Source organism: Sorex fumeus, unplaced genomic scaffold (assembly GCF_029834395.1).
Source record: "Sorex fumeus unplaced genomic scaffold, SorFum_2.1 ptg000265l, whole genome shotgun sequence".
NCBI lineage: Eukaryota > Metazoa > Chordata > Mammalia > Eulipotyphla > Soricidae > Sorex > Sorex fumeus.
In genome coordinates, this window is record NW_026606322.1 from 11776312 (window position 1) to 11801309 (window position 24998).

Sequence of the window (24998 nt, forward strand, 5' to 3'; positions counted from 1 at the left end):
GAGCTTGGTTATGGTGTGAATACGGTCGATCTGCTGAATCCTTTGCAAAACCCAGCTTGCTCACATGGTTGTCCTTTGTCTAGTGTTCTGCCAATCCTACTCAGGATGACTCGATTGAACAACTTGTATATGACAGACAATAGGCAGATCTGGCGAGAGTTGCCAATATCGTGAATGCCAACCTTCTTGTACAGTAGTACAGTCCTCTAGGTTCTCTATTGAGATGGAACCTTGCATTCAGACGGTAGCATGTGAAGAGCCAAGCCAGTGTATTGATGAGTACTGATGGCAAATACTTCAGGTGTTCAGGTCTGACTTTGTCTGGGCCTTGGTGCTATTTGCTTCTTTACCGACGAAATGTCATGTCGGATTTTGAAAGGGAGCACACTGGGAACGACATATTCATTCTGCAAGAATTTGGTATGTGGGCAGGTGCACATGGCTATCGAAGAGATCTGAGTGGAAGTCATGAATAATCTTCTCCATTGCCCTTCTGGAAGATGTGATAGATCCATCAGGATGTCGGAGGGCAGTCATCTTGGTCTTGTAGTTGGCAAAGGACAGGCAGGTCTTGCGAATGCTTTTCCCAGCTTCTGACACATCTACCAGCACTGCTGCTCTTCTCTCTTTGAGGTCTTCCTTTATCACTTCTCTGCACTGCTTTGTGAGTTTGGACATTCATTTGCAGTTGCCTGAGGCTTGCGCCAAGCCACGTTATCGAATAAGCTCAAGAGTTTTCAAATACAGGCATCTTTTTGTGGCTATCTGTCTCTTGGCATTCTTCACACAATCATGGAGGTGCTGAACCAGTCGATTGTATTCCTCGTCAATATTGTCAATGACAGCGTCTTCCCATGTTGTCGCAATAGTACCAAAGAGGTCCCAGTTGGTGGTCATTCTGGGAGTTCTCTTCTTAAACTTTGCAGTCCTTTCTCCCCGCTCCATGAAATAAAATTTTTCATGGAGACAGTAGTCCCATACCATTTGGAATTTTGGGACAAGAGTGACATCTGTCAGGCAAAACCATCAATTGAATATAATGCAGTCAATTTCGCTGCGGAAACATCCACTGGAGACTCCTATGTTCAACTTTTAGATTCAGCCTTTGGGAACTGTGAGTTACTATGGATGGTCTTGGTCAACATGATGAACTCAGATAGTCTCTCACTCTTCGTTCCATTCTACACCATGGGTCCCGATGTGGAGTTCTTTGGCTGATCTTCTCAGTCCTATCTTGGCATTGAAATCACCAACAATGATCTTGTAGAAGGTGTGGTCTTCTATATAGAACTTCTCCAGGTCCATATAGAACTTCTCAATTCATCATAATTGGATGTAGCTGCATAGACATCGAAGATAAAAACTGCCCGCAGTGAGTCACATCTATTCAAGTGTAATCACCCGATTCAGGTTGTTAGGCATTTGAATGAATCAATGCTTATGACTAAGTACGTGTTGACAAGGACACCGACACCACTGATGACTCTTTTGTCGCATGTTCTGAGGATCAGTTCTTCTCCAGTGTTGAAAAAGGTGCGATGTGATGTGACAGGAATACTTAATGTTAATGCTAAAAGTGAAATTTCAATAAAATTGATGCTTTAGTAGAAAGATATCTTTAACAAGAAGTTATGGGAACTAATTTGCAGATAAACCAGGTTCTCACTACTATTTCATTTTGTTTTAGTTTTGGTTTTATTTTGAGGTCATACTCTTTCTATGCTCAAAAACTACTCTTAACAGTGCTTGTGAATTCATTCTGCCTGTGCTAGAGGCACATTATATCATATTGGGATCAAATCCAGACCGCCCACATGCAAATCATGTGCTTAACCTATTTTGCAAACACTCAACCAGTTATAGAATTTATTTAATGCCATATGGTGAGAATGAGAAAGTGTGTTTTTTTGAACTTATGGAAAGGCCAAAGCAAATTAATTCCCAAACGTGATAACAAGATCATTATTGACAATTAAGCCAAAGAAATGCAGCTATGGTGACAAACAAATGTTGATAGAATAAACTGGGAAGTAACAGAATATTACAATTTCATAACAGTTTAGGTTGGTTTGAAGCAATCCTCTTTAAAACATGAAAAAATTTCTAATTAAAGTTTTTATTTTTTTCCCTCACAGGGTGAAACTAGTATATGGTGTTCATTTAAAAAAAAGAAAAAAAGGCGTCCCCCAGACGCCAGGAGACAAAGCAGATCTGAGTCTCTCTGCCTCTACCTTTCCGCCACCCAAGCCGAGCTGGTCTCTTCTCCCAACCCAGTCCTTACACCCTGGACACACACCAGGTATCCATGGGGGTGTAGCCACTTTAGAAGTGGGCATGGCTTTTAAAAAGTGGGCGTGGCCTAATTTTCAGCGGGATAATGCTCAGGCAGCTGCAGGTAGTTTACTCAAATCAAGAAATCTGACCCCTACACCTACACAACAACATGAAGAAACAACGCAAATCCCAGCCACAGGGAGAAGACGAGGAAACAAGTCAGGAAGCCTCAGTAGGTGCTAGCCACCTTAGGGACCTCTCTGACAGGGAATTCAGATATGAAGTCATTAAGATGTTCAATCAACTCAATGAAACAGTCAGACAGATATCTGCTAAATTGAAAGAGGACATGAAAGAAACAATCGATTGCACAATCAACAAAATACTGGAAGAAATGAGAGCAGAAATTGGAAAGCTTTGTACAGAAATGGCATGGATCACAGATTCCATAGATGAAATCAAAAACTCAGTCTGTGCCCTTAAAAATAGAATGACCACAACTGAGGAAAGAATCAGTGAGCTGGAAGATCAGCTGCACCAAGCCAACACGCAACAACAAAGAATGGCAAAGGACCTCAAAATAGCTCTACAGAGAATCAGAGTCCTAGGAGACGATTCCAAAAGGAACAATATTAGAATCATTGGACTACCAGAAGCTCAGGGAAACAATCCCAATGAAAAAAACCATGGTTAAACAAATCATCGCCAAGAAATTCCCAGAGTTCCACAATACAGCCATTCAGATTCAAGCAGCCTGAAGGGTGCCAGCTAAAAGAGACCAGAACAGAAACACTCCAAGACGTATTATAATTAGAATGATCGATGCTGCCGATAGAGACACAATACTGCAAGCAGCAAGGGCAAAAAAGGAAATCACATACAAAGGAGCACCCCTGAGATTCACAGCAGACCTATCAGAGGAAACCCTACAAGAACAAAGGCAGTGGCGAGATATAGTGAAAAAACTCACGGAAATGAATGCTTCACCAAGAACACTCTATCCGGCTAAACTCTCACTAAAAATGGAAGGAACGGTACACTATTTTCTAGATAAACAGCAGCTCAGGGACTTCATAGACTCAAAACCAAACCTAAAACAAGGGCTAAAGGGGCTACTATAAGACAAGACAAACCCTGTAACCACAACACACCTGCACAGAAAGATGACACAAAACCCCATAACCATACTCTCTCAATGTCAACAGTCCAAATTCACCATTTAAGAGACACAGAGTGGCAAAAATGAATACAGAGACAGAACCCAATATTCTGCTGCCTACAAGAAACTCAACTCAACACACTCAGAGCAAACACAGACTCAAAGTCAAAGGATGGAAAACAATCCTGCAAGCAAACAGCTCCTGCACAAAAGCTGGGGTGGCCATACTCGTATCCGACAACATTAATTTCACCTTGAAAAAGACTAGAAGGGACAGGGAAGGCTACTTTCTCTTCATCAAGGGATACGTACAACAGGAAGAAATCACACTCTTAAATGTATATGCACCTATTAAGAGAACAGCTAAATATTTAAAACAACTGCTAACAGATTTTAAGGAGGACATTGCAAGCAACACAATAGTACTTGGAGACTTCAATATCGTCCTATCACCTCTGGACAGATCAACAAGAACAAAACCCAGCAAGGAATCATTGGCTTTGAAAGAAGAAATAGAAGAGAGAGGGCTTATAGACCTATACAGGGCTTTACACCCCCAAAAGTAAGAATACATATTTTTCTCCAGTGCACAGGGAACATTTTTCAAAAGAGACCGTGTGCTAGAACACAAAACATACCTCAACAGAATCAGGAAGATAGAAATAGTATCAGCCGTCTTTTCAGACCATGATGCACTGAGGATAGAAGTGAATCACACACAGACACGGAGAACCAAATCAAACACCTGGGAATTAAACAACTCAATGCTGAACAATGAGTGGGTCAGGAATGAAGTCAAGGACGAAATCAAAAGGTACCTGGAAACAAATGAAAATTAAGACACGAGCTACCAGAACCTATGGGATGCAGCGAAAGCCATATTAAGAGGAAAATTTATAGCTCTGCAAGCAGATCTTAGGTCGGTAGAAAAGATGCACATAAACAGCTAGACCTCACAGCTCAAGACCTTAGAAAAGGATCAACAGAAAGACCCTAAATCAGGCAGAAGAAGAAGAGATCATAAAACTTAGAGCAGAAATCAATGACATGGAAACCAAGAAACAATCCGAAAGATCAATAAAACCAAGAGCTGGTTCTTCAAGAAAATAAACAAGATAGATAAACCACTAGCAACACTCACAAAGAAACAAAGAGAAAGAACCCTAATTAACCGACTCAGAAATGAGAAGGGGGATATCACAACAGAAAACAAAGAAATCCAAAAGATCATCAAAGACTATTTTGAAAGTCTGTATGCCACAAAACAAGAGAACCTAGAAGAAATGGACAAATTCCTGGACTCCTCTAATCTCCCAAAGCTGAATCAAGAAGATCTGGAGTATCTGAATAGACCTATTAACATCAACGAAATAGAAACTGAAATCAAAAGTCTTCCCAAAGACAAAAGCCCTGGTCCAGATGTATTCACTAGCGAATTTTCCCAAACATTTAAAGAGGACCTGCTGCCAGTCCTTCTCAAGCTTTTCCAGGAAATTGAAAGAATGGAAACTCTAACAAACAGTTTCTATGAAGCTCATATCTCTCTAATACAAAAAGGAAACAAAGACACCATGAGAAAAGAAAACTACAGGCCGATTTCCCTGGTGAACACGGATGCGAAAATTCTCAACAAAATATTAGCAAATAGAATTCAACCACTCATCAAAAAGATCATACACCATGACCAAGTAGGATTCATCCCGGGGATGCAAGGCTGGTTTAATACTCGGAAATAAATCAACATAATATACCATATCAGCAAAAGAAAAGATAAAAATCGTATGATCATATCAATAGATGCAGAGCAAACATTTGACAAGATTCAGCACCCATTTATGATGAAAACCCTAGCCAAAATGGGGATAGAGGGGACTTTCCTCAATATAGTTAAAGCCACCTACCACAAGCCTACAGCAAGCATCATCCTCAATGGCGAAAAACCGAGAGCCTTCCCTCTAAGATCAGGGATGAGACAAGGATGTCCACTCTCTCCACTGTTGTTCAATATAGTACTGGAAGTACTTGCAATAGCGATTAGGCAAGAAAAAGATATGAGGGGCATCCAGGTAAAAAGGAAGAAATCAAGGTCTCACTATTCGCAGATGATATGATACTATACTTAGAGAATCCTAAAACCTCTACCAAGAAACTTCTAGAAACAATAGGCTTGTATAGTAAAGTGGCAGGCTATAAAATCAATACCCAAAAGTCCATGGCTTTCCTATATGCAAATAGTGAAAGAGAAGAAAGTGACATGAAGAAAACAATCCCAATCACAATTGTGCCCCAGAAAATCAAGTACCTAGGAATCACCTTAACTAAGGAAGTAAAGGACCTGTACAAAGAAAACTACAAAACGCTACTTCAGGAAATAAAAGAGGATACGAGGAAATGGAAAACTATCCCCTGCTCATGGATCGGGAGAATTAACATTGTCAAAATGGCAATACTTCCCAAAGCACTGTATAAATTCAACGCAATCCCTATTAGGATACCCATGACATTCTTCAACAAAGTGGAGCAAACACTCCTGAAATTTATATGGAACAATAAGCCCCCACGAATAGCTAAAGCAATACTTGGGAAAAAGAAAATGGGAGGAATCAATCTTCCTAACTTCAAACTCTACTACAAGGCAGTAATAATTTTAAAAAGCATGGTACTGGAACAAAGGCAGAGCTGTAGACCAATGGAACAGGGTTGAATATACTGACATCTCCCCCCAAGCACATGAGCATCTAATCTTCGTTAAGGGGGCAAGAAAAGTAAAGTGGAGCAGGGAAAGCCTCTTTAACAAATTATGCTGGCAGAACTGGATGGCTACATCAAAACAATGGGCTCAGATCTTTGCCTAACTCCATGTACAAAAGTGAGATCTAAGTGGATTGAAGACCTCAAAATCAGACCGAAATCTATAAGGTACATTGAGGAAAAAGTTGGCAAAACCCTCCATGACATAGAAGCTAATGGTGTCTTCAAAGATGTCACACCGCTGGCCAAGCAAGTGAAAACAGAGATAGACAAATGGGACTATCTTAAACTAAGAAGCGTCTGCACCTCAAAAGAAACAGTGACCAAAATACAAAGACAGTCTACAGAATGGGAAAGGATATTCGCCAACTATACATCTGATAAGGGGTTAATTTCAAGGATATACAAAGTACTGATTCAACTCCACAAAAAGAAAATATTCAACGCCATCAAAAAATGGGGAGATGAAATGAATAGAAACTTTCACAAAGAAGAAATCCGAATGGCTAAAAGGCACATGAGAAAATGCTCCACATCATTAATCATCAGGGAGATGCAGATCAAAACCACAATGAGTATCACTTCACACCACAGAGACTGGCCCATATCCACAAGAACAAAAGCAACCGGTGCTGGCGTGGATCTGGTGAGAAACGGACACTCCTTCTCTGTTGGTGGGAATGCCAACTGGTTCAGCTCTTTTGGAAAACAGTATGGACGATTCTCAAAAAATTAGAAATTGAACTCCCATTTGATCCAGCAATACCACTCCTGAGAATATATCCCAGAGAGGCAAAAAAGTATAGTCGAAGTGACATCTGTAATTGTCTGTTCATTGCAGCACTCTTTACAATAGCCAGAATCTGGAAAAAACCTGAGTTCCTGAGAACAGATGACTGGTTAAAGAAACTTTGGTACATTTACACAATGGAGTACTATGTAGCTGTTAGAAAAGACGAAGTCACGAAATTTACATACAAGTGGTACTACATGGAAAGTATCATGTTAAGCGAAATGACTCAGAAAAAAGGGATAGACATAGAAAGATTGCATTCATCTGGGGAACATAAAGTAAAAAAATAGGAGACTAACACCCAAGAATGGCCGAGATTAGTACCAGGAATTTTACTCCATGGCTTGGAGGCCAACCACACATACTAGGGGAAAAGGGAGCTCAAATAAAGAAGGGAACACCAAATAAAGGTGTTGGGAGGATCCTCCCAGGAGGGGAGAAGCATGCTGAAAATACACTATAGACCAAACATGATTGTCACCCATTGCCTCTTTTGCAAACCACAACACCCAATAAGAGAGAGAGAACAAAAGGGAATGCCCTGCCACAGAGGCAGGGTGGGATGGGGGGAATGGGGGGTGGGAGGGATACTGGGATCCGTGGTGGTGGGAAATGGGCACCGGTGTAGGGATGGGTATTTGATCATTGTATAATTGAAACCCAAGCACAAAAATGTGTAAATCTGCAACTGTACCTCATGATGTGTCACTATTAAAAAGGAGCAATAGCACAGCGGTAGGGCGTTTGCTTTGCACGCAGCCAACATGGCCGACCCGAGTTCGATTCCTGCGCCCCTCTTGGAATGCCGGGCAAGCTACCGAGAGTATCTCGCCCGCACGACAGAGCCTGGCAAGCTCCCCGTGACGCATTCGATACGCTAGACACAGTAACAACAAAGTCTCCAATGGAGACGTTACTGGGCCCGCTCGAGCAAATCGATGATCAAAGGGAGGGCCTTTATCTTTTACCTTTACCTAAAAAAAATTTTAAAAAAACCCTTAAAATTGTACATTAAGGGGGTATGGTGCCCCCAGCAGGTCAATCTGTACTCGTGAGATGAGTGCATCAGCAGCCTGATGGAGCCTTCAGACTTCCAGATACCCCAAAATTGCTGCTGTGCCTTTGGCCAGAGCCCAAAAACTTGGGGCAAAGTTTACCAAAAAAGTAAACGGCCAAAAGTTAGGTATGGGAAACACACCCACAAACCACCTCCAGCTCAGCTATATAATTGGAGGCATGGACTCTCTGCTTCCTGATTGAACTGCTTAATGGCCATGATCCCAGAGACTCAGAAACAAATCTCGAAACCCGGCGGCTTTTGGCAGAACTGCGTCCAATCCCTGCAGTAGGTTACCAGTGCTGGGCCAACCCTAGTGGGAATAGGTTTCGTGCCTTGGCCTGTTCCCCCTGGCGGCCCAGTGGCTGCCATCCTCCAGAGACCACTGGACAGTCAGGTTTGGGCCCGCAGTGATGAGACTCAGGGGATGGGGGTGGAGCCGGTCCTGTCCTCTCCACCCCAAAGAGACCCCAAGTCATCTCCTATGAACGGCCTCTCTGGCTCCTGATCAAGCTGCTTAATAGTCATGATCTCAGAGACTCAGAAACAAATCTGTAAACCCAGCGGCTTTTGGCAGAAATGTGTCCGGACCCCAGAGTAGGTTACTGTCGCGAGGCCACCCCAGGGGGGAAAGGGTATTCTCACTCTGCCTGCTCCCCCTTGGCAGCTCGTTGGCCATCATCCTCCAGAGGCCATTGGACAGTCAGGCTTGGGCCCGCAGTGACGAGACACTCAGGGCCTCACAGGAAGGATGGGGGTGGAGCCGGTCCTGTCCTCCCGGTCCCAACAAGACCCCATGTCAACGCCCACGAATGGCCTCTCTGGCTCCTGATCAAGCTGCTTAATGGCCATGATCCCAGAGACTCAGAAACAAATCTGTAAACCCAGTGGCTTTTGGCAGAATTGCGTCCAAACCCTGCAGTAGGTTACCGGTGCTGGGCCAATCCAGGTGGGAATAGGTTTTATGCCTTGGCCTGTTCCGCCTGGCGGCCCAATGGCTGCCATCCTCCAAAGGCCACTGGACAGTCAGGTTTGGGCCCACAGTGACGAGACACTCAGGGCCTCACAGGAAGGATGGGGGTGGAGCCGGTCCTGTCCTCCCCACCCCAAAGAGACCCCAAGTCATCGCCCATGAACAGCCTCTCTGGCTCCTGACCAAGCTGCTTAACGGCCATGATCCCAGAGACTCAACCAAATGTCAAAATCCAAAGGCTTTTGGCAGAAATGTGTCTGGACCCCACAGTAGGTTACTGTCGCTGGGTCACCCCAGGTGGGAAAGGGTATTTTCCCTCCGCCTGCTTCCCCCAGGCGGTTCGGTGGCCGCCATCCTCCAGAGGCCATTGGACAGTCAAGTTTGGGCCCGCTTTGATGAGACATTTTGGGCCTCACGGGATGGGGGTGGAGCCGGTCCTGTCCTCCCCACCCCAACGAGACCCCAAGTCATTGCGTACATTATAAATAAATGAAAAAAATGTACATTAAACAGCAGGGAAGGAAGGGAATAAAACGAGGGTTGGGCATTCATAGGACTTTTCACTTATGGCTGAGGTGTTTTGTTTTAATGTTGACAAAGAAACTCTGTGTATTTCTGTTGAATTAAACGTTTAAAAATACTCTAATGCAAAACAACATAAAAACCCTACATGTTGTTATTCAGGTGGAATAATCTGCCTTGCCCATCGCTACCCAGAACCCCTGTCTAATGCCTAATAACTGTCCGATTTATGTTGCTATGACTGGAAATGTCCTTTTTTATGTAGGAGTACTGCTATTATTCAGCCACTGATTAGCCATTGAATTGGGCATGAACTCCACCTTACTTTTTTTTCATTTTTTATAATTTTCTTTATTGAATCACTGTGACAGCAGTTAACAAAGCTTTCAGGTTTAAGTCTCGGTCATACAATGAAACACTTATACCTTCACCAGGGCCCATTCTCCAGCACCAAAAAACCCAGTATACCCCCATCCCACACCCTCCCCCTAGCTGTGGGGCAGATGATTTCCATATTACTCTCTCTCTTTACTTTGATTACATTCAATATTTTGACACCAGACCACCATTATTATTTGGGATTTGACCCAAACACTCAGATCTGCTGAAAAGGCAACAGAAGACAATTTGAGTTCTATTGCTGGTTATGAATAACATATGATGTCGCAAGACTGCAGTAGTGGCCGTGCGATTCTGAAATACCGAAATTTTAACAATTAAATCTGGAGGGATTTCTGCAAAAACCTGCTGGGTTATGAGATTTGTTTCTGATATCTGGGATCGTGGCTGTTAAGCATTTCAATCAGGAACCAGAGAAGTCATGCCTCCAATTATATAGCTAAGCCGGAGGTGGTTTGTGGGTGTGTCTCCCACATACCTAACTTTTGGCCATTTACTTTCTTGGCAAACTTTGCCTCAAGTTTTTGGGCTCTGGCCAAAAGCACAGCAGCTATTTTGGGGTATCTGGAAGTCCGAAGGCGCCATCAGGCTGCTGATGCACTCACGTCACAGGTACAGATTGACCTGCTGGTGGCACCATATCCCTTAATTATAGTTTTTAAAGTTTTTCTGAAGATATATAAGAATACTAAGTAAGAGAAACAAAGTCCAGTAAAAGATATAAGTGAATAAAAGTAAGTCTGATATTTAGGTGTGATTTTCCCCTAATGCAATTTACAAAGGTTCTCAAAATCTCAAATAATGCAGCTGAGATTCTGAAAATTAAGCAGAAAATTTGGGCATATCATGGTTGGTCTGGGGTTCTCAAGGAACTTATTAAAAACTGAAGCTAAGGAAAAGCTTGCCAGAAAACAAGGCCTGGATCCTTGACCCACTCCAAAGAGAAACTATATGAGTGTATGTTCCAGAAGAAAGAAAACTAGATAAACATATAAAAGACTAAAATAAAACTATAAAGTGATAACACTTACACCAAATACAAAAATTTAATGATCTAATTAAGGGGAAAAATAGGTAAAATTACTTTTGGTGGTGTTTCAATTATCCTATGTGAAAATCATGCAATGCTTTATTATGACTTTTAAACAAAAAATACAATTTTCAGAGTTTAGAAGGATGATTTTTCCTGGGATAACTGGGCAGCTAAGAATGTCTACTGTGGATTAAACATAAAACTGGTGTTAGCTTTGCTTTTGAAGATTGACAAATCTGGAGAATACTTAATTGGAGAAAAAGTGAACTATTTAAAGGTGGAAAAGTAGATGAAGATGTGATTGACTTTGGGGAAAATTCATTAGAAAGGAATTAAGGAAATAATTTAAAAATATGCCATAAGCGAATACAAAGACCAAGAGAGAAAACATCTTAATTGTTTGTCATTTATCTGTTTGTGTATAGTATGTTGATTTACATTTCTTCAAGACATTATTTTAATATTATGTCAATACTGAATCTTTCTGCTAATTATTTGCTCTACTTACCATCTGACCTCACTGGCAGAAGGAAAACCTTCTCTTCTTTCCTTAGAGGATGATCCATGTGTACAGTCAGCTGTTGGATGTTTAGTAGCTTCACATGCTCCAACGAGATGTTAAATGTTTTAGTGATAGTCACTGTGCCATTTGGATTCTCAGCAAGGAATTCCTCTGGTGGGCTAGTCAAGACTTTTGAAGGGAAAACAGATATCTTTGGAACAGGTTTTCCAACAGCTGAATAAATTAATCTAACATCTTCAGTGTCATGGTTGGTCTGGAGTTCCATTCGTAATACAGATATAGCTGAAGGGAAATAGATGAAACAAGACTGAACATAAAAATAAGTCATTCCAGATTTCTGTGTTGTTAAACATTGGCTAACCAATATTTCTATCTGACTCTAAAATTTGAAAGTATGTACCTCCCTGATATCTTTGCTCACCTTTACAAATAATTTTATCTCCTATATCCACAATATTTCAAATTGAGGGTTAACAAAGTAAAGTAAAGTAAAGGCCCTCCTTTCATCGATTTGCTTGAGCGGGCCCAGTAACGTCTCCATTGGAGACTTTGTTGTTACTGTGTCTGGCATATCGAATACTCTCGGTAGCTTGCCGGGCTCTCCGAGAGGGGTGGAGGAATCGAACTCGGGTCGGCCATGTTGGCTGCGTGCAAGGCAGATGCCCTACCCGCTGTGCTATCGCTCCACAAAATTTTAACAAAATTAACAAAATTTTTTTAAAATTATACCTTATTAGTACATTATGTAGATCCCCAATATTTGAATTTATAACAGCATAGTAAAGGTAACATTATGATAACATAAGTAATCAATATTTATTAGTTTTATATTTAAGAAAAAAGTTTTTTGGGGATGGCTTTGGGCCACACTCAGTGATGCTCAGAGCTTACTCCTGCTCTGTGTCCAGGAATTACTCCTGGCAGTGCTCAGAGGACCATATGGGATGCTGGGGATCAAACCTAGCTATGTGCACGGTAAATACCCCACCACTGTAATATTGGTTTGGCCCCTAAATATTGAGAAATTTCTATTAATATTGACTTACTTTCTCTCTTTTATCACCTACTATATTTTTCTCATTTACTTTTTCATTCATGTACTTCATATTATCAGTAAAATATTAAACAACCATAAATTTTACAGACTGAAAGTCAGTACACTATATGTAATAAAAATATTATATGAGAGAACATAAATGTTATGCCTGGCACCTGGCATTTCATGGTACAACAGCAGGTGATTGATTCAGCCATTAACAATATATGGTATTTAGTCGTCTCTCATGGTTGTCCTTTATTATATCTTTTCTCTAGAATTCTTTATCTGAATCTATTTGAATAAAATACCATCCCATAGTTTCAACTTTATATTAAACATTACTTAAAATGTTCAGACAGGTTTGTCCTGCATGGCTGCCCCGAGGGAACACATTAAACAGACACTTATAGCAGGCTTCATCTTCAAGTTTCACTTCCTGGATAGTTATAAATGAGCAATTGGGTTCTATGGCCTTGCATCGCAGTCGATCTTGATATGGTGGAAGAATGTTTTCGCCAAATATTCTGCTATATGTGCCAATATTTTGTGGCAAAGAGTCTTGGATCTTCTGCCAGGTGATTTGCACAACATCTGCTGGAGTTGTCAAATTACAGAAAATGGTCACATTTCCTCCCAATATGGCTGTCTCATTCATTTTGTGCTTTATTGTCTGTGGAGGATCTAAAAATAAAACAGAAGATTGAGAAGGAAGACCCTCTTAATACTACCTTGTGCTTCCCCACTCAGATTTTGTACTCTTTTTGTAACAATTTCGTTAGCCCTATCGATTAGAAAATAAGCATTCCTATTTCTTCATAATCGATACCTTATATTTTAGTGTTTCTAGTACTTACAGCATAATTAACTACCATTTATTAAATTTAAAAACTGAAATCAAAATTTGAATTTGTGGTATCCAAATTGTAATTATTTAAATTAACATTTATTTATCTCTCTTTGTGGCTCTTTATTTTTAGGTTACAATGTAAACCCACAAAGAAAATATCAGCAAATTTGAAAGCATAAAGTTAAAAAAAAATCTCAAAAAAACAAAGCAATCTCAAAAACAAGACAAATTAAAAATTTCAAAAAACTGTAAGAAATATTGAAAATATTCACTATGTAATTCCCAAAAAAGTTTGTTTCTCATTTGTTTTTAGACTCTATAGCAGTTATTGGGTGCACTAATACCTTTCTTTCATTCACTGTTTCAAACTTAGTCAAATAAATCTGTTAGTTGTATGCAATATAGTTACATGATTAATGTCAATGCCCAGACAAACGTCCTATGCACTTGCCATTATCAAAGTAAATAAATTACAAGCAGTTATTTACTTGCATTGAGTTCCATAAATATGCCTTTGAAAGAAAAATTGAATAATTACCTGATCCTTGTAACTTCATAGGAAGCATGAAGAACAGGAAAATAATCTGGAGAAGAAAATCCATGAAATGCAGTGGTGACATCTTTCAAACACATGACACATTTTATATTCTTACCGAGGACCTGTTGTGTCATGTGCCACGTATTTTTAAGTTGTTACTCATTAACTCAATTCCTTTAGTAATTAACCTACTGTACTTTGGACTCCCGTGATTGTTTCACTTCAGTTTCAGTGCTTTATAATTTATCCTTGAAGGTCTCTTTTTCTCAGAAGGGTGGGGAAAGGCTGCAACCATTAATCTGAGATGGGGTCACTGACCTCACTCTAGTGGGTTGGGTGAGCAGCTGGGATGTGGGAAAGAAAAGGAACAGCCAATGTAAACTTTTTGAAGACTGATAACGAAATCCAACAGAAATGGGATACAGAGAAAGGATTTGAGGTCAATGCATATATATTGAGGAAGCAGGCTGGCAGAAGCAAGCACTTTGTAAAATTCCCATATCCATACATGAAACAGCAACTTCATTTGGGATACACATTTCCTTTATCCCAATGTGAGTGTGCAATACCAGAGATTGAAAGAGGACAGTTGTCTGTTTCCCTTTGGAATGCCTATGGACAATGCCTATGAAAGGCATGTGCTGACAAATTGAAAAGAGAACTAGGACTCTGTGTTTTCTGCCCTGATTTTCCAGAAGATGAGGAGGAAAAGGAAGAAATCAATGTTAAAACAGAAGACAAAGTAATTAAGAACAAAGTTAAACGGGAAAAGAGTAAGTGGTGCATAATGAAGTCCTTGAGACTGTTTAATGAAGAGATAGTCAAGTTTTCTGAAGCACAGCATTGCTTTGATTTTTTTTCCCAATGCTGGCTATTCGGGATCTGAAGAGAATAGGTCTGAAGGTAGACTAGCATTACTTCTTCTTTATCACTGATGTTAATCCTTGCTATAAGTCATTTGTCACTTCGCAATTTTTAATATTAAGAGAATGAAACAATTCCATTTAGGAAATGGTATACCATTTTCTCCCCAAAAATGGACAGTCTTGTATGGATCGTGATAAACAAGCAGGAGAGGCTGTTGAACTGCAGGAATATTCTTTAATCAAACTGAAAGTGCTTGAGCCACATCCATACAAATTAAGTAGTCTGAAAAAGACAAATTTCTTCTCAGTTACTGCTCCTCTCTGACCACAGAACATTCAACAGACCAACTGTGAGTTCATCCTGTTTAAAGTACATGGAACAAGGTGGTTAAACGAGTCGCTCTGATTCTACAGCCTACATGGAAGCCTGCCTCAAGTGCTGGGGGTGAAGGCAGCTGGGATGGAGAAAGGCCACTATGACAATGATAGTTGGAAATGATCACTCTGGATAAGAAGTGTGTGCTGAAAATAGGTAAAGGAACAAACATGACAACCTCTCAGGACCTGTTTTGCAAACCATAATGCCCGAAAGGACAGAGAGAGAGAAGAAAAGTTCCTGCCATAGAGGCAGGCTGGTGGGGAGAGGGGGGCATGGAGAGTGGTGAGAGGGAAATTGGGAACACTGATAGTGGGAAATATATACCGGTTGAGAAATAGATGTTGAAATGTTGTATGACTGAAACCCACCATGAACAACTTTGCAACTGTGTATCTCATGGTGATTCAATAAGTATTATAAATAAATAATAAATTTTTGAAAATAAAAAAAATTAAGCCTCCTTTTTTCACTGTCCCTTTCACTGTTACTGTCATCATTGTCATCCCATTGTTGGTCGGTTTACTCGATCGGGCGCCAGTAACGTCTCTATACCATCCCCCTCTGAGATTTTAGCAGGCTCTCTTTACTCGTCTTTCCCAACAATTGGAGGCTCTTTCAGGGTCAAGGGAATGAGACCTGTTATTATTACTGTTTTTGGCATAACAAACACGCCACGGGGAGCTTTATCCCATGAGCAAAAAATATTCTTCTCAATGAAATGGCTTGTGGGCAAGTTACTGGGAATACCATCATCTACCTTGTTCACTAACCTCATGCACAGTGGAGGTTCACCCTGATTTCTGATTATATAACTACTCATTGTGCCAACATTTTGGATAGGAGAACCTAAATGAAGAGAAATACTTAAATAGAAGAACCTAAATGGAGATTTAAATGGATTTCCTTTCTAATAATCCATTTCTTCATTTATTCAGAATAATACTAAGCAATATGGGGATTCTGGGACTAAAAAATATTATATTCTTCAAAGATTACATTTCTGTAGTACTCCAAATTTTATTGAGGTAGTTTGGCTTACAAAACTTACAAAACTGTATGTTTTATGAACATAGTTTCATAACTTTAAAAGTGTATTGTGGGCACACGCACCCCAGGCATCCTCTAGGACCCTGCGACGCACACAATCCCTGAGCCTCTTCCTGTTAGATACCCAACACTGTGTGGGTCTTCTTCCTCCCCGAGATTGTATATCCTCACACAACAGCGACCCACAGGGAGAGTGGCCTCTTCAGAAGTGGACGTGATTTCTGTAGAAGTGGCCGTGGCCTAATTGGGGTCGGCCGCCACTCACGTGGCTGCAAGTGATTTACTCATATCCAGCAATCTCAGTCTCCGTAACTCCACAAAAACGTGAAGAGACAACGCAAATCCCCACCACGTGGGGAGGACAATGAAAACAGTCCAGAAGCCTCAGTAGGTGCCACTCACCTAAGGGACCTCTCTCAAAGAATTCACATATGAAGTAATAAAGATGTTCAATGAACTCAATGAAACAGTAGGACAGATATCCAGCAAATTAAAAGATGACATGAGAGAAACAATCGAAAAATTACAGAAAGAAATGAGAGCAGAAATTGGAAAACTACGCACAGAAATGTCACAAATAAAAGATTCCATAGAGGAAATAAAAAAAAAACTCAGTCTGTTCTTTCTCTGTCTTTTTGCCTCTCTGGGGTTGCCTTCAAATGTGAGTGGGGACTCAGAAAAGTCTGAAGTTGAAGGTAGCTCACCAATTTCTAAGTTCTTTCCTTTGGCAGAATAAGTTGTGGCTTAAAGTAATAAAGGAGGTTGTCTGCCTCTGGCCACAGGACCTCTATGAACTGACCAAAAACTTAGAGCTTTAAATTTTTGCGGTGGATGGAATTTTTACTTTCCTCTAGTTGATTTTACTTAGGAAATAGAATTAGTGCTATCATAGAACTGTTTAAGAGAGAATTCCAGGTTTTAGGCAACAAAGTTGGAATGTTGCCATTCTTGGCATTGCTTTGATAACTTCTATATAAGCAATAAGCATAGCCTTATTTCCAATGCTACCTATCTTATACATTTTTGACAGTCGGGTGAATTTTCTTGAAATTTTAGACAAAAGTTTCTACCTCCTTGAAAAGCTCTACATCTCCTTGTGATTGGAGTGTGGGTTTTAAGATTCCAGAAGGAGGAAAAAAATCAAGAGCACAAGTCGTAGTCATGAACGAAAAAGAAGCAAAAGAAAGGAACGGAAACAAAGTCTAGATAGAGAACAAAAAAAGAGTAAAAGTCATGAAAATAAGAGAAGTAGAAGCAAAGAAAGAAGATGAAGTCGTTCAAGAAGTTGAGATCGCAGATTTAGAGGCCACTACAGAAGTCTTTATCCGGACCAAAATTTAGCAGTGCCATCCGAGGAAAGATTGGGTTGCCTCATGGCATCAAATTAAGCAGATGACTTTCTCGAAGCCAAAGTCCACTCAGAAAAGACAAGAGCCCTACAAGGGAACGAATTGATAATCTAAATCCTGAGAAAAGAGATGCAAGGACAGTTTTCTGCATGCAATTGGCAGCTAGAATTTGGCCATGGCGTTTGGAAGAGTTTTTCTCTACAGTAGGAAAGGTTCAAGATGTGAGGATGATTTCTGACAGAAATTCAAGACGTTCTAAAGGAATTGCTTATGTGGAATTTGTTGACGTTAGCTCTGTTCCTCTGGCTATAGGATTAACTGGCCAACGTGTCCATCATAATACAGGCATCCCAGGCCGAAAAGAACAGAGCTGCAGCAATGGCAAACAATCTACAAAAGGGAAGTGCTGGACCTGTTAGGCTTTATGTGGGCTCCCTACATTTTAACATAACAGAAAATATGCTTATGGGAATCTTCGAGCCTTTTGAAAGGACTGAAAGTATCCAGCTCATGAAACAGGACCATCCAAGGGGCATGGATTTACTACATTTTCTGATTCAGAATGTGCCAAGAAGTTTGGAACATCTTAAAGGATTTGAGTTAGGAGGAAGGCCAATGGAAGTTGGCCATGTTACTGAATGAACTGATGCTTCCAGTGCTAGCTCATTTTTGGACAGTGATGAACTGGAAAGGACTGGAATTGATTTGGGAACAACTGATCACCTCTAATTAATGGCAAGGGTACAGGTTTGCAAATTCCACCAGCAGCAGAGCAAGCTCTACAAATGAGTGCCTCTTTGGCATTTGGTGCTGTGGCAGATTGGCAAACAAGACTTTCTCAATAGACGGAAGCTTCAGCTTTATCTGCAGCTGCTTCTATTCAACCACTTGCAACCCAATACTTCTAACTCTCTAACATGTTTAACCCTCAAACAGAAGGAAAAAGTCGGATGGAATACCGAGATAGATGATGTGATTGAAGAATGTAATACACATGGTGGAGTTATTCGTATTTATGTTGATAAATATTCAGATCAGGGCACTGTGTATGTGAAGTGCCCATTCATTGCTGCTGCCATTGCTGCAGCAAATGCGTTGCATGGCACGTGGTTTGTTGGAAAAAATAATAACAGCAGCATATGTACCTCTTGCAACATACCACAACCTCGTCCCTGATTCTATGACAACAACACAAGTTCTGGTTCCAAGTAGACAATGAAAGAAGATAAAGTGCCTTCTGTATATAGCTTTTTTCTTTCTTGAGAATTCATCTTGAGTGATCTTTTATTTAGATAAAAATAAAGAGACAAGAGTCTACTGTCATTTGTATACAATTCGTATTACCTGGAAAAATAAAAATGTTAACAGGAAAAACAGTGCCCATTTAATTTAGATTTTTTTTCACATTTTATCTACGGAATGGTACCATTACTACTGTGTGTGTGTGTGTGTGTATACACAGCTTTGTAAGAATGCAATGGGCCTTAGAGAAAGTATCAGGGTTAAGGTGCTTGTCTTTCATGTGATCATCCCTGGTTTAACCCAGTATCACATATGGTCCCTCAAGCACTTCCAGGAATGATTGCAAAACACAGAGCCAGGAGTGTATCCTGAGAACAGTAGGGTGTGTTCCCAAAACTGAAAAAAAAAACAATTGAGGGGAATGAAGTGCAAAGCAATTAAGAAATAATGTTACTGATACCACACCCACCACCAAAGCGCAAATTTCTACAGGAATAAACAAGTTCTGTAAGCAGTTAAAACAAATCCCACTCACTACGTAAATCACATCCATATTTCAGTATCTTGTTCAAATGAGCTGTCACATCACAAACAAGAATGGCCCTTGCCTGCATACCAGAAACTGTCTCTGCTGGCTCCTAGCAGGGGAATCAGGTTTCTTTACCTTTTGCCCTACCTAGCATCTCTATTGGCAAGATGCAAATCAGTCTGCAAATAGATCTCAATACCTGATGAAAGAAAGCTTAGAAATGGGCATTTGCATATAGATAAGTCAAGGAAGCTTCCATCTGATTGTCTTTGTAGGGAATATTGTAGTGAACAACAGAGAAAATTGGTTTTCTGCAAGTGGAACCAGGGACTATAAATGGGAATAATAACAGTTTGCTCAGGAAACAAGAAGGGAGAAGCAGAGATGTGCCTCCTCCATCACAGTAATCCAGAGCAAGTTAAGGCCTTGCTCCAACAACCATCATTTTCAAGAGTAATGTCTCACAGATACAAGATCACTGGAGAAAACAAATTTTCACAAGATCACAGAGATATAAAAGTTAGAAAGCTTCCACGTCTAACATAAACTCTATTTATTGATTTAACAATGAAAGTTGGGAGGGAGGCAATTTTCAGAAATGCAAGATCGACTGGAAGTCTGTGAGGCAGATGTCCCAGCAAATTCTACAGATCTGATATAAACTGTACCTTTTAAACACTAGGGATGGGCTTCTTTCACCTTCTGTTTATTTTCAAATAACTGAGAGACATGTTTGAACTGTTCAAACATGTGTGGTTGTGCACATCACTTTTGCATTTTGTTAAAAAACGAGGGTGGAATGTAAACAGATGACTTCAATCTGCAATAGACCCTGCTCACATTCACTTGGTCTACAGGATGGTATGTCCATTCCATGAGTTACAGGCAAGAAGCAAGAAATGTAGTTTCCCTTTCATTTTTCCTGGTTTTTGCTCGTTTCGTTGGGGAGCCACACGCAATGGTACTCGAGACTTGACACTGCTCTACAGACAGGTCCAAAGTCAAAACCACACATATTCCAGCCCTTTGAACTTTCTCCCTGACTCTCAGCCGCCTGCAGCCTTTCCTGGTTGTCTCCCCTTGACAATTCCTGGGCATTAGATGTTGGGCATTAGATGGTGCTAAACAATTAAAAAGGGCTGCAGATGATTCTTAATTACAATCATCTATTCACCATGGCACTCCCCAAATGAATGTCTTCCTCTTCATCATCTTGGACTTGTCTTTATGCAGTGAAAAACATTTACAAGATATTCATTCTACTTTTCTCATTTTTTCCCAATTCTCTGCTCCCTGTTTCTGTCTGAGGGGTGAAGTTATATTCTAGGTCTTTCTACCTAGATCCCCACACACTGACCTCTGTTGCACACTGTTTCCTTGCTTTGATGAATGAGCTGCTACTTTTCATATCCTCCCCACATCAAAAAAGCAACGTATGTGTGCTTTCACTCTTGAATTTTAACACCTGCATGTACAAGTTCCTTTTACTAAATTCTTTTACTTTTCAAATGTAAGATTTTTCTTCTGAAAGGAATTGTGCATGTGGGGGAAGGCATAAGCCCCCTTCTTCAGGGCACTGAGGTATAAGCTTGGACATTACTCTGTCACTCGTATCTCTCCAGACCTAACAAACACACATTTCTTCCTCAGTAGGAAAAGCTGCTTCTTCTGCCATCTTGCATTCTTCCCATCAACTCTTTTTGGAAACAAGTCAAGTCATAGAGCATTTTAGATTTTAAATCGAAGCAATTAGTCTCTTGCTATTGCAAACGATTACTTCAAAAATAAAAGCTTTCTTATTCCACTCTATTTTTTAAAAACCATCATCCTCTCTGTCACATTATAATATACATTCCCTCAAAGTCTGTTGGATTGCATTGGTTTGTCCTTCCTGCATAGCCTCAGTTAGTTTAGGTTTATTGGATTGCTCCCATCACAGGGCTCCCATTCCTCTGTGTTTATTTGTAACTTCTTTCTTTGTGCTCTGCTAACTTGTATGTATATTATTTTTTTTCTTCTCCTTAAGTACTTTGCATAGTTTATTCAGAGCAATGTCCTTTTTGTAGGGGCACAGGAAGACAGTAGTAAATGCTATGCTTTTGTAAGGTCGTTTGATGCTAAATGAGATTTTCCTCCTGGGCACCTGTTCTCTCGACCTAAGCCTCAGCTGCCCTTACTTCCTAGCACCCCCAAAAGTAGCGTCCTGATGAGGGAGTGGATGGATCTAAGGCAAGGAGTAAGCTATGTGTTACCCTGGCATCAAGATGGGCCTGGCCAAAGTGCCTAATTCTTAACTATAAGATAAGAGCTTGGTCATGAACAAATGCTGTCATGATCTGAAAAGTAATAACTATATTTGGACCCTGCTAGGGTTAGGAATAATTAATCCAGCTGAGCACTGTAGTCTGACTCTGTGGCAAGATGTTCCCAGGAGAACTGCCCTAAAAGCCTCAATGTATCTCTTACTGTGTCCATACAAAATTAACTAGTATTAAGATTTTGATTGACCGAGGAAAGGAGAAAAACACCTTGAGAGGTATTTTGCCCATGGGCAGTCAGAAAAGGCTTTAAATACTCCTAGGTGATGTTTCTGCCTTTGAGCCAGGCAGTCAAGAAGGGTTTTCTTATGTGATTTTGCTACCAGACTGGGTGTAGCACGTACCTAGAGAGCAAGGTGTAGAGAGACAAGTTGGGGTGGAGGGAGGAGTGGGAGACAGGCAGAATCCAGAGAGCTGGAATCGAGGCATGAGGGCTGGGAAGGAAGAGAGCCGAGAGAGACCAGGGAGTTGGAGAGACGAGAGATAAAAAGAGCAGGGCAGCAAGATGGAGTGCGGAGAGACTAACAAGGGAAACACAGGGAGAACAATGTAGAAAGAGACAGGAGCAGGCACGTGGTGAGAGGGAGACCAGGCTGTGAGATGGAGCACGGGGAGATGAGCGGGAGAAACAGAAGGAGACGGGAACGAGGAGCAGTGTGAGACTGGGGGGGGGGGGCGCTCAGAGAGACTGGGGCAGGAGTGTGGTGGGATTTATACAAAAGGCTGTAACGAAGAATGTAGAATAGATCCACACTGACAGTGAAAATTCTCTTTAAAGGCACTAGAGAAAGCAGACAAACACCAAAGCCCAACATGGGTAAAGTGAGAGCCAGAAATCCAGGAGAAACAAAACCATAGTGATAAAATCCAAGTGAACTTAATATACACCCATTTATTTGGCCAGCTTGATTTTGGAATAGCACAAATTCCAGATGTGTGAGTTCCTACAACTCTCTTTAACACTTGGAGATGTACAAAATTTCATTTCATTTCATCATCCTGTTATTCGTCGATTGCCTCGAGCAGGCCCCAGTAACGTCTCTTTCATCCTAGCCCTGAGATTATATTCAAGGCTCTTTAGGAGAATGAGACCCATCTTTGTTACTGGTATTTGGCATATTGGGTACGCCACGGGGAGTTTGCCAGACTCTGCCCTGTGGGCAGGCTACATTCGATAGCCTGCAAGTTTGTCGAAACTAGGAATGAGATAAAAAGGTGTCATAAAAAGATATCCTTATCCACATATTCGCGGCGCCCGGTTCCGGGAGCTGGATTTTATAGTCTCTGAGTCTTGGCCGTTGATGGGATTACACGGCGCCAAGGGGCCAGGTGGTGGGTGTGACCCCCGCCTACTGGAATTTGGAGGATCTGGGTGGAGGATGCTGGACTCCAATCCGAGTAGGCTGGGAGATCTCGGCCCCGGAACCCGTGTGGATTTGTCCCTCTGCCAGTACCTTCATGTGTGCAGAGAGTGGTCTCAGCATGGTGGTGGCTGGTCCTGGAGGCCTTCGGCTGCCGGAGCCCTGGTTGGGGCGGGGAGGAAAGATCAACCCGCTCCCCTCGAAGGGGCCCAGGCGAGGAACAGCCAGGCGCGGGGGCAGAAGACTGCACTGTTCTCGTCCGGAACTGGATTTTATAGTCTCTGAGTCTTGGCCGTTGATGGGATTACACAGCGCCAGGGGACCAGGTAGTGGGTGTGACCCCCGCCTACTGGAATTTGGAGGATCTGGGTGGAGGATGCTCGACTCCAATCCGAGTATCCGAGTAGGCAAAATAGAATTTCAAATAATTCGTTATAAGGTAGTTTATGTAATACTCCTGGAAGAGAAACTGTTAAATTGTTTTGTTATCTATTAAGTTCCTATGAAAATAAGCATTTAAAGCACTCAATACAGTGCCTACTAATATGCTAAATGTCAATAACTGTTAGGTAGTTTAAAAATTCATTCATCAAACCTTCCATGAGAAGTACAATAGAAATGGAGATGCCCACGTCGCACTGGACAGTTTCCTATCTGGCCTCTATATTGTTCCTATGCATATATTTCCTGTCCAGGTTTTCTTCATTCAGTCCTGATCACAGGCCATGCAGTCCCATAGGCTTGGAGAGAGAAATTAACTCCTCCACTTCTTTCCCCTCATTCTTTTTGTCATCTTCTTCTTGAAAGATCCCCATGAGAATTCAAAGCATCTAGCATGTAGGCTGATGGCAGCTCCCAGACCATTCTCCTTTGTTATGAGAAAATGAAATGTCAGCTGCGTGGTCTTGCAAATAACACCAGAATGGGGAAAAAAAAAACACCTTGAGGTAGTACTTGAATTTTTCTTTCCATTTTCAACTTAGTTATCTTAAAAAAAAAAAAACCCTGCCGAAGGAAATAAATAGCCCTCTTTTTCATTTGAGCCACATGAAGTAGGAGCTTGAAGGAGAGAGCCTGCACACCCATCCGCTGGGAGCCCAGAAGGCTGAGTCCCTCTGCCAGCTTGCAGGTAGGTCCCCCAAAGCACCAAAAGCAACGTAGTTCCCCCTCGCAGCCCAGTGCCTCCTATCCCGAAAACAAAAACCTCAAAACCAAAATAAATAAATAAAATAAAATAGTCTTCCAGAACCGCACCTGGAGATCCCTCTTGCTTAGGCTGTTGCACAAAACCTCCAACAACCGCCTCTTAAAGGCAAAATAATGTGCCTTAGCTCAGCATCCCAGACCAAAGCACCGCGGAGAGCCGACGGGCTTCCGACCTGACCCCCGGGGAGACAGACAGACGGACGGACGGACAGACAGACGGACGGACGGACGGACGGACGGACGGACGGACGGACGGACAGACGGACAAACGCGAGGAGTCACGCCCCTTGGGGACCCCAGAGCAAGACCCTCCTCCCTGCTGCCCTTGTCCTGGGCGGCCCCGCTCACCAGCTGCTCCATCGCGCCTGCAGACCGCGGAGTCCCTGGCGCCACCGAGCCTGGTCCCCAGGCAGGACTTGGGAGCAGCATCCAACCAACGCACTAACGGTCCCAACAAAAGGCAACGCTCTGCCGCCCCCTGTCGAAGCTTGGCCCTGCCCCCCCAGGCCCCCCCACGCCTCATCCCTGCTCCTACAAGCTGCGTGGACTTTCAGAGCTCCAACGCCAAATCAAAGTCGAGAAATAACTTGCATTTCTCTCTAAGAATCGGTTTCGAGGAAAATCACTTTTTTTTTTTCTGTAAATAAATAAAGAGGAAATCTGGAGAAGCCCAAGAGGAAGACTTCTTCCCCCGGATGTCCTGAGGACCTGCATTCTGAGCCAGAAGGGGCAGTGGGAGAAATGAAGAATTTTCTTTCCTAGAAATGTGAATTCCCCCCCCCCCCCCCAATGT

The 24998-nt window shown here is 41.7% G+C and overlaps 1 protein-coding gene and 1 pseudogene across 4 annotated transcripts in view; one reads left to right on the forward strand and one right to left on the reverse strand.

The window, feature by feature from the left end:
* The window catches only part of CD200 (CD200 molecule), a 220773-nt gene extending 196186 nt beyond the window's left edge, over window positions 1–24587 (reverse strand). For 3 of the 4 annotated variants that reach the window (XM_056109287.1, XM_056109292.1, XM_056109291.1), the window contains exon 1: window positions 24554–24587. In XM_056109287.1, the coding sequence (XP_055965262.1) occupies window positions 24554–24565 (12 nt within the window). In that variant the 5' untranslated portion in view covers window positions 24566–24587. The remainder of the gene's footprint in view (window positions 1–24553) is intronic. The other variant, XM_056109293.1, reaches the window with a different exon arrangement.
* Window positions 17544–18768, forward strand: LOC130018549 (RNA-binding protein 39-like; annotated as a pseudogene).
* Window positions 24588–24998: the final 411 nt, after the last annotated feature.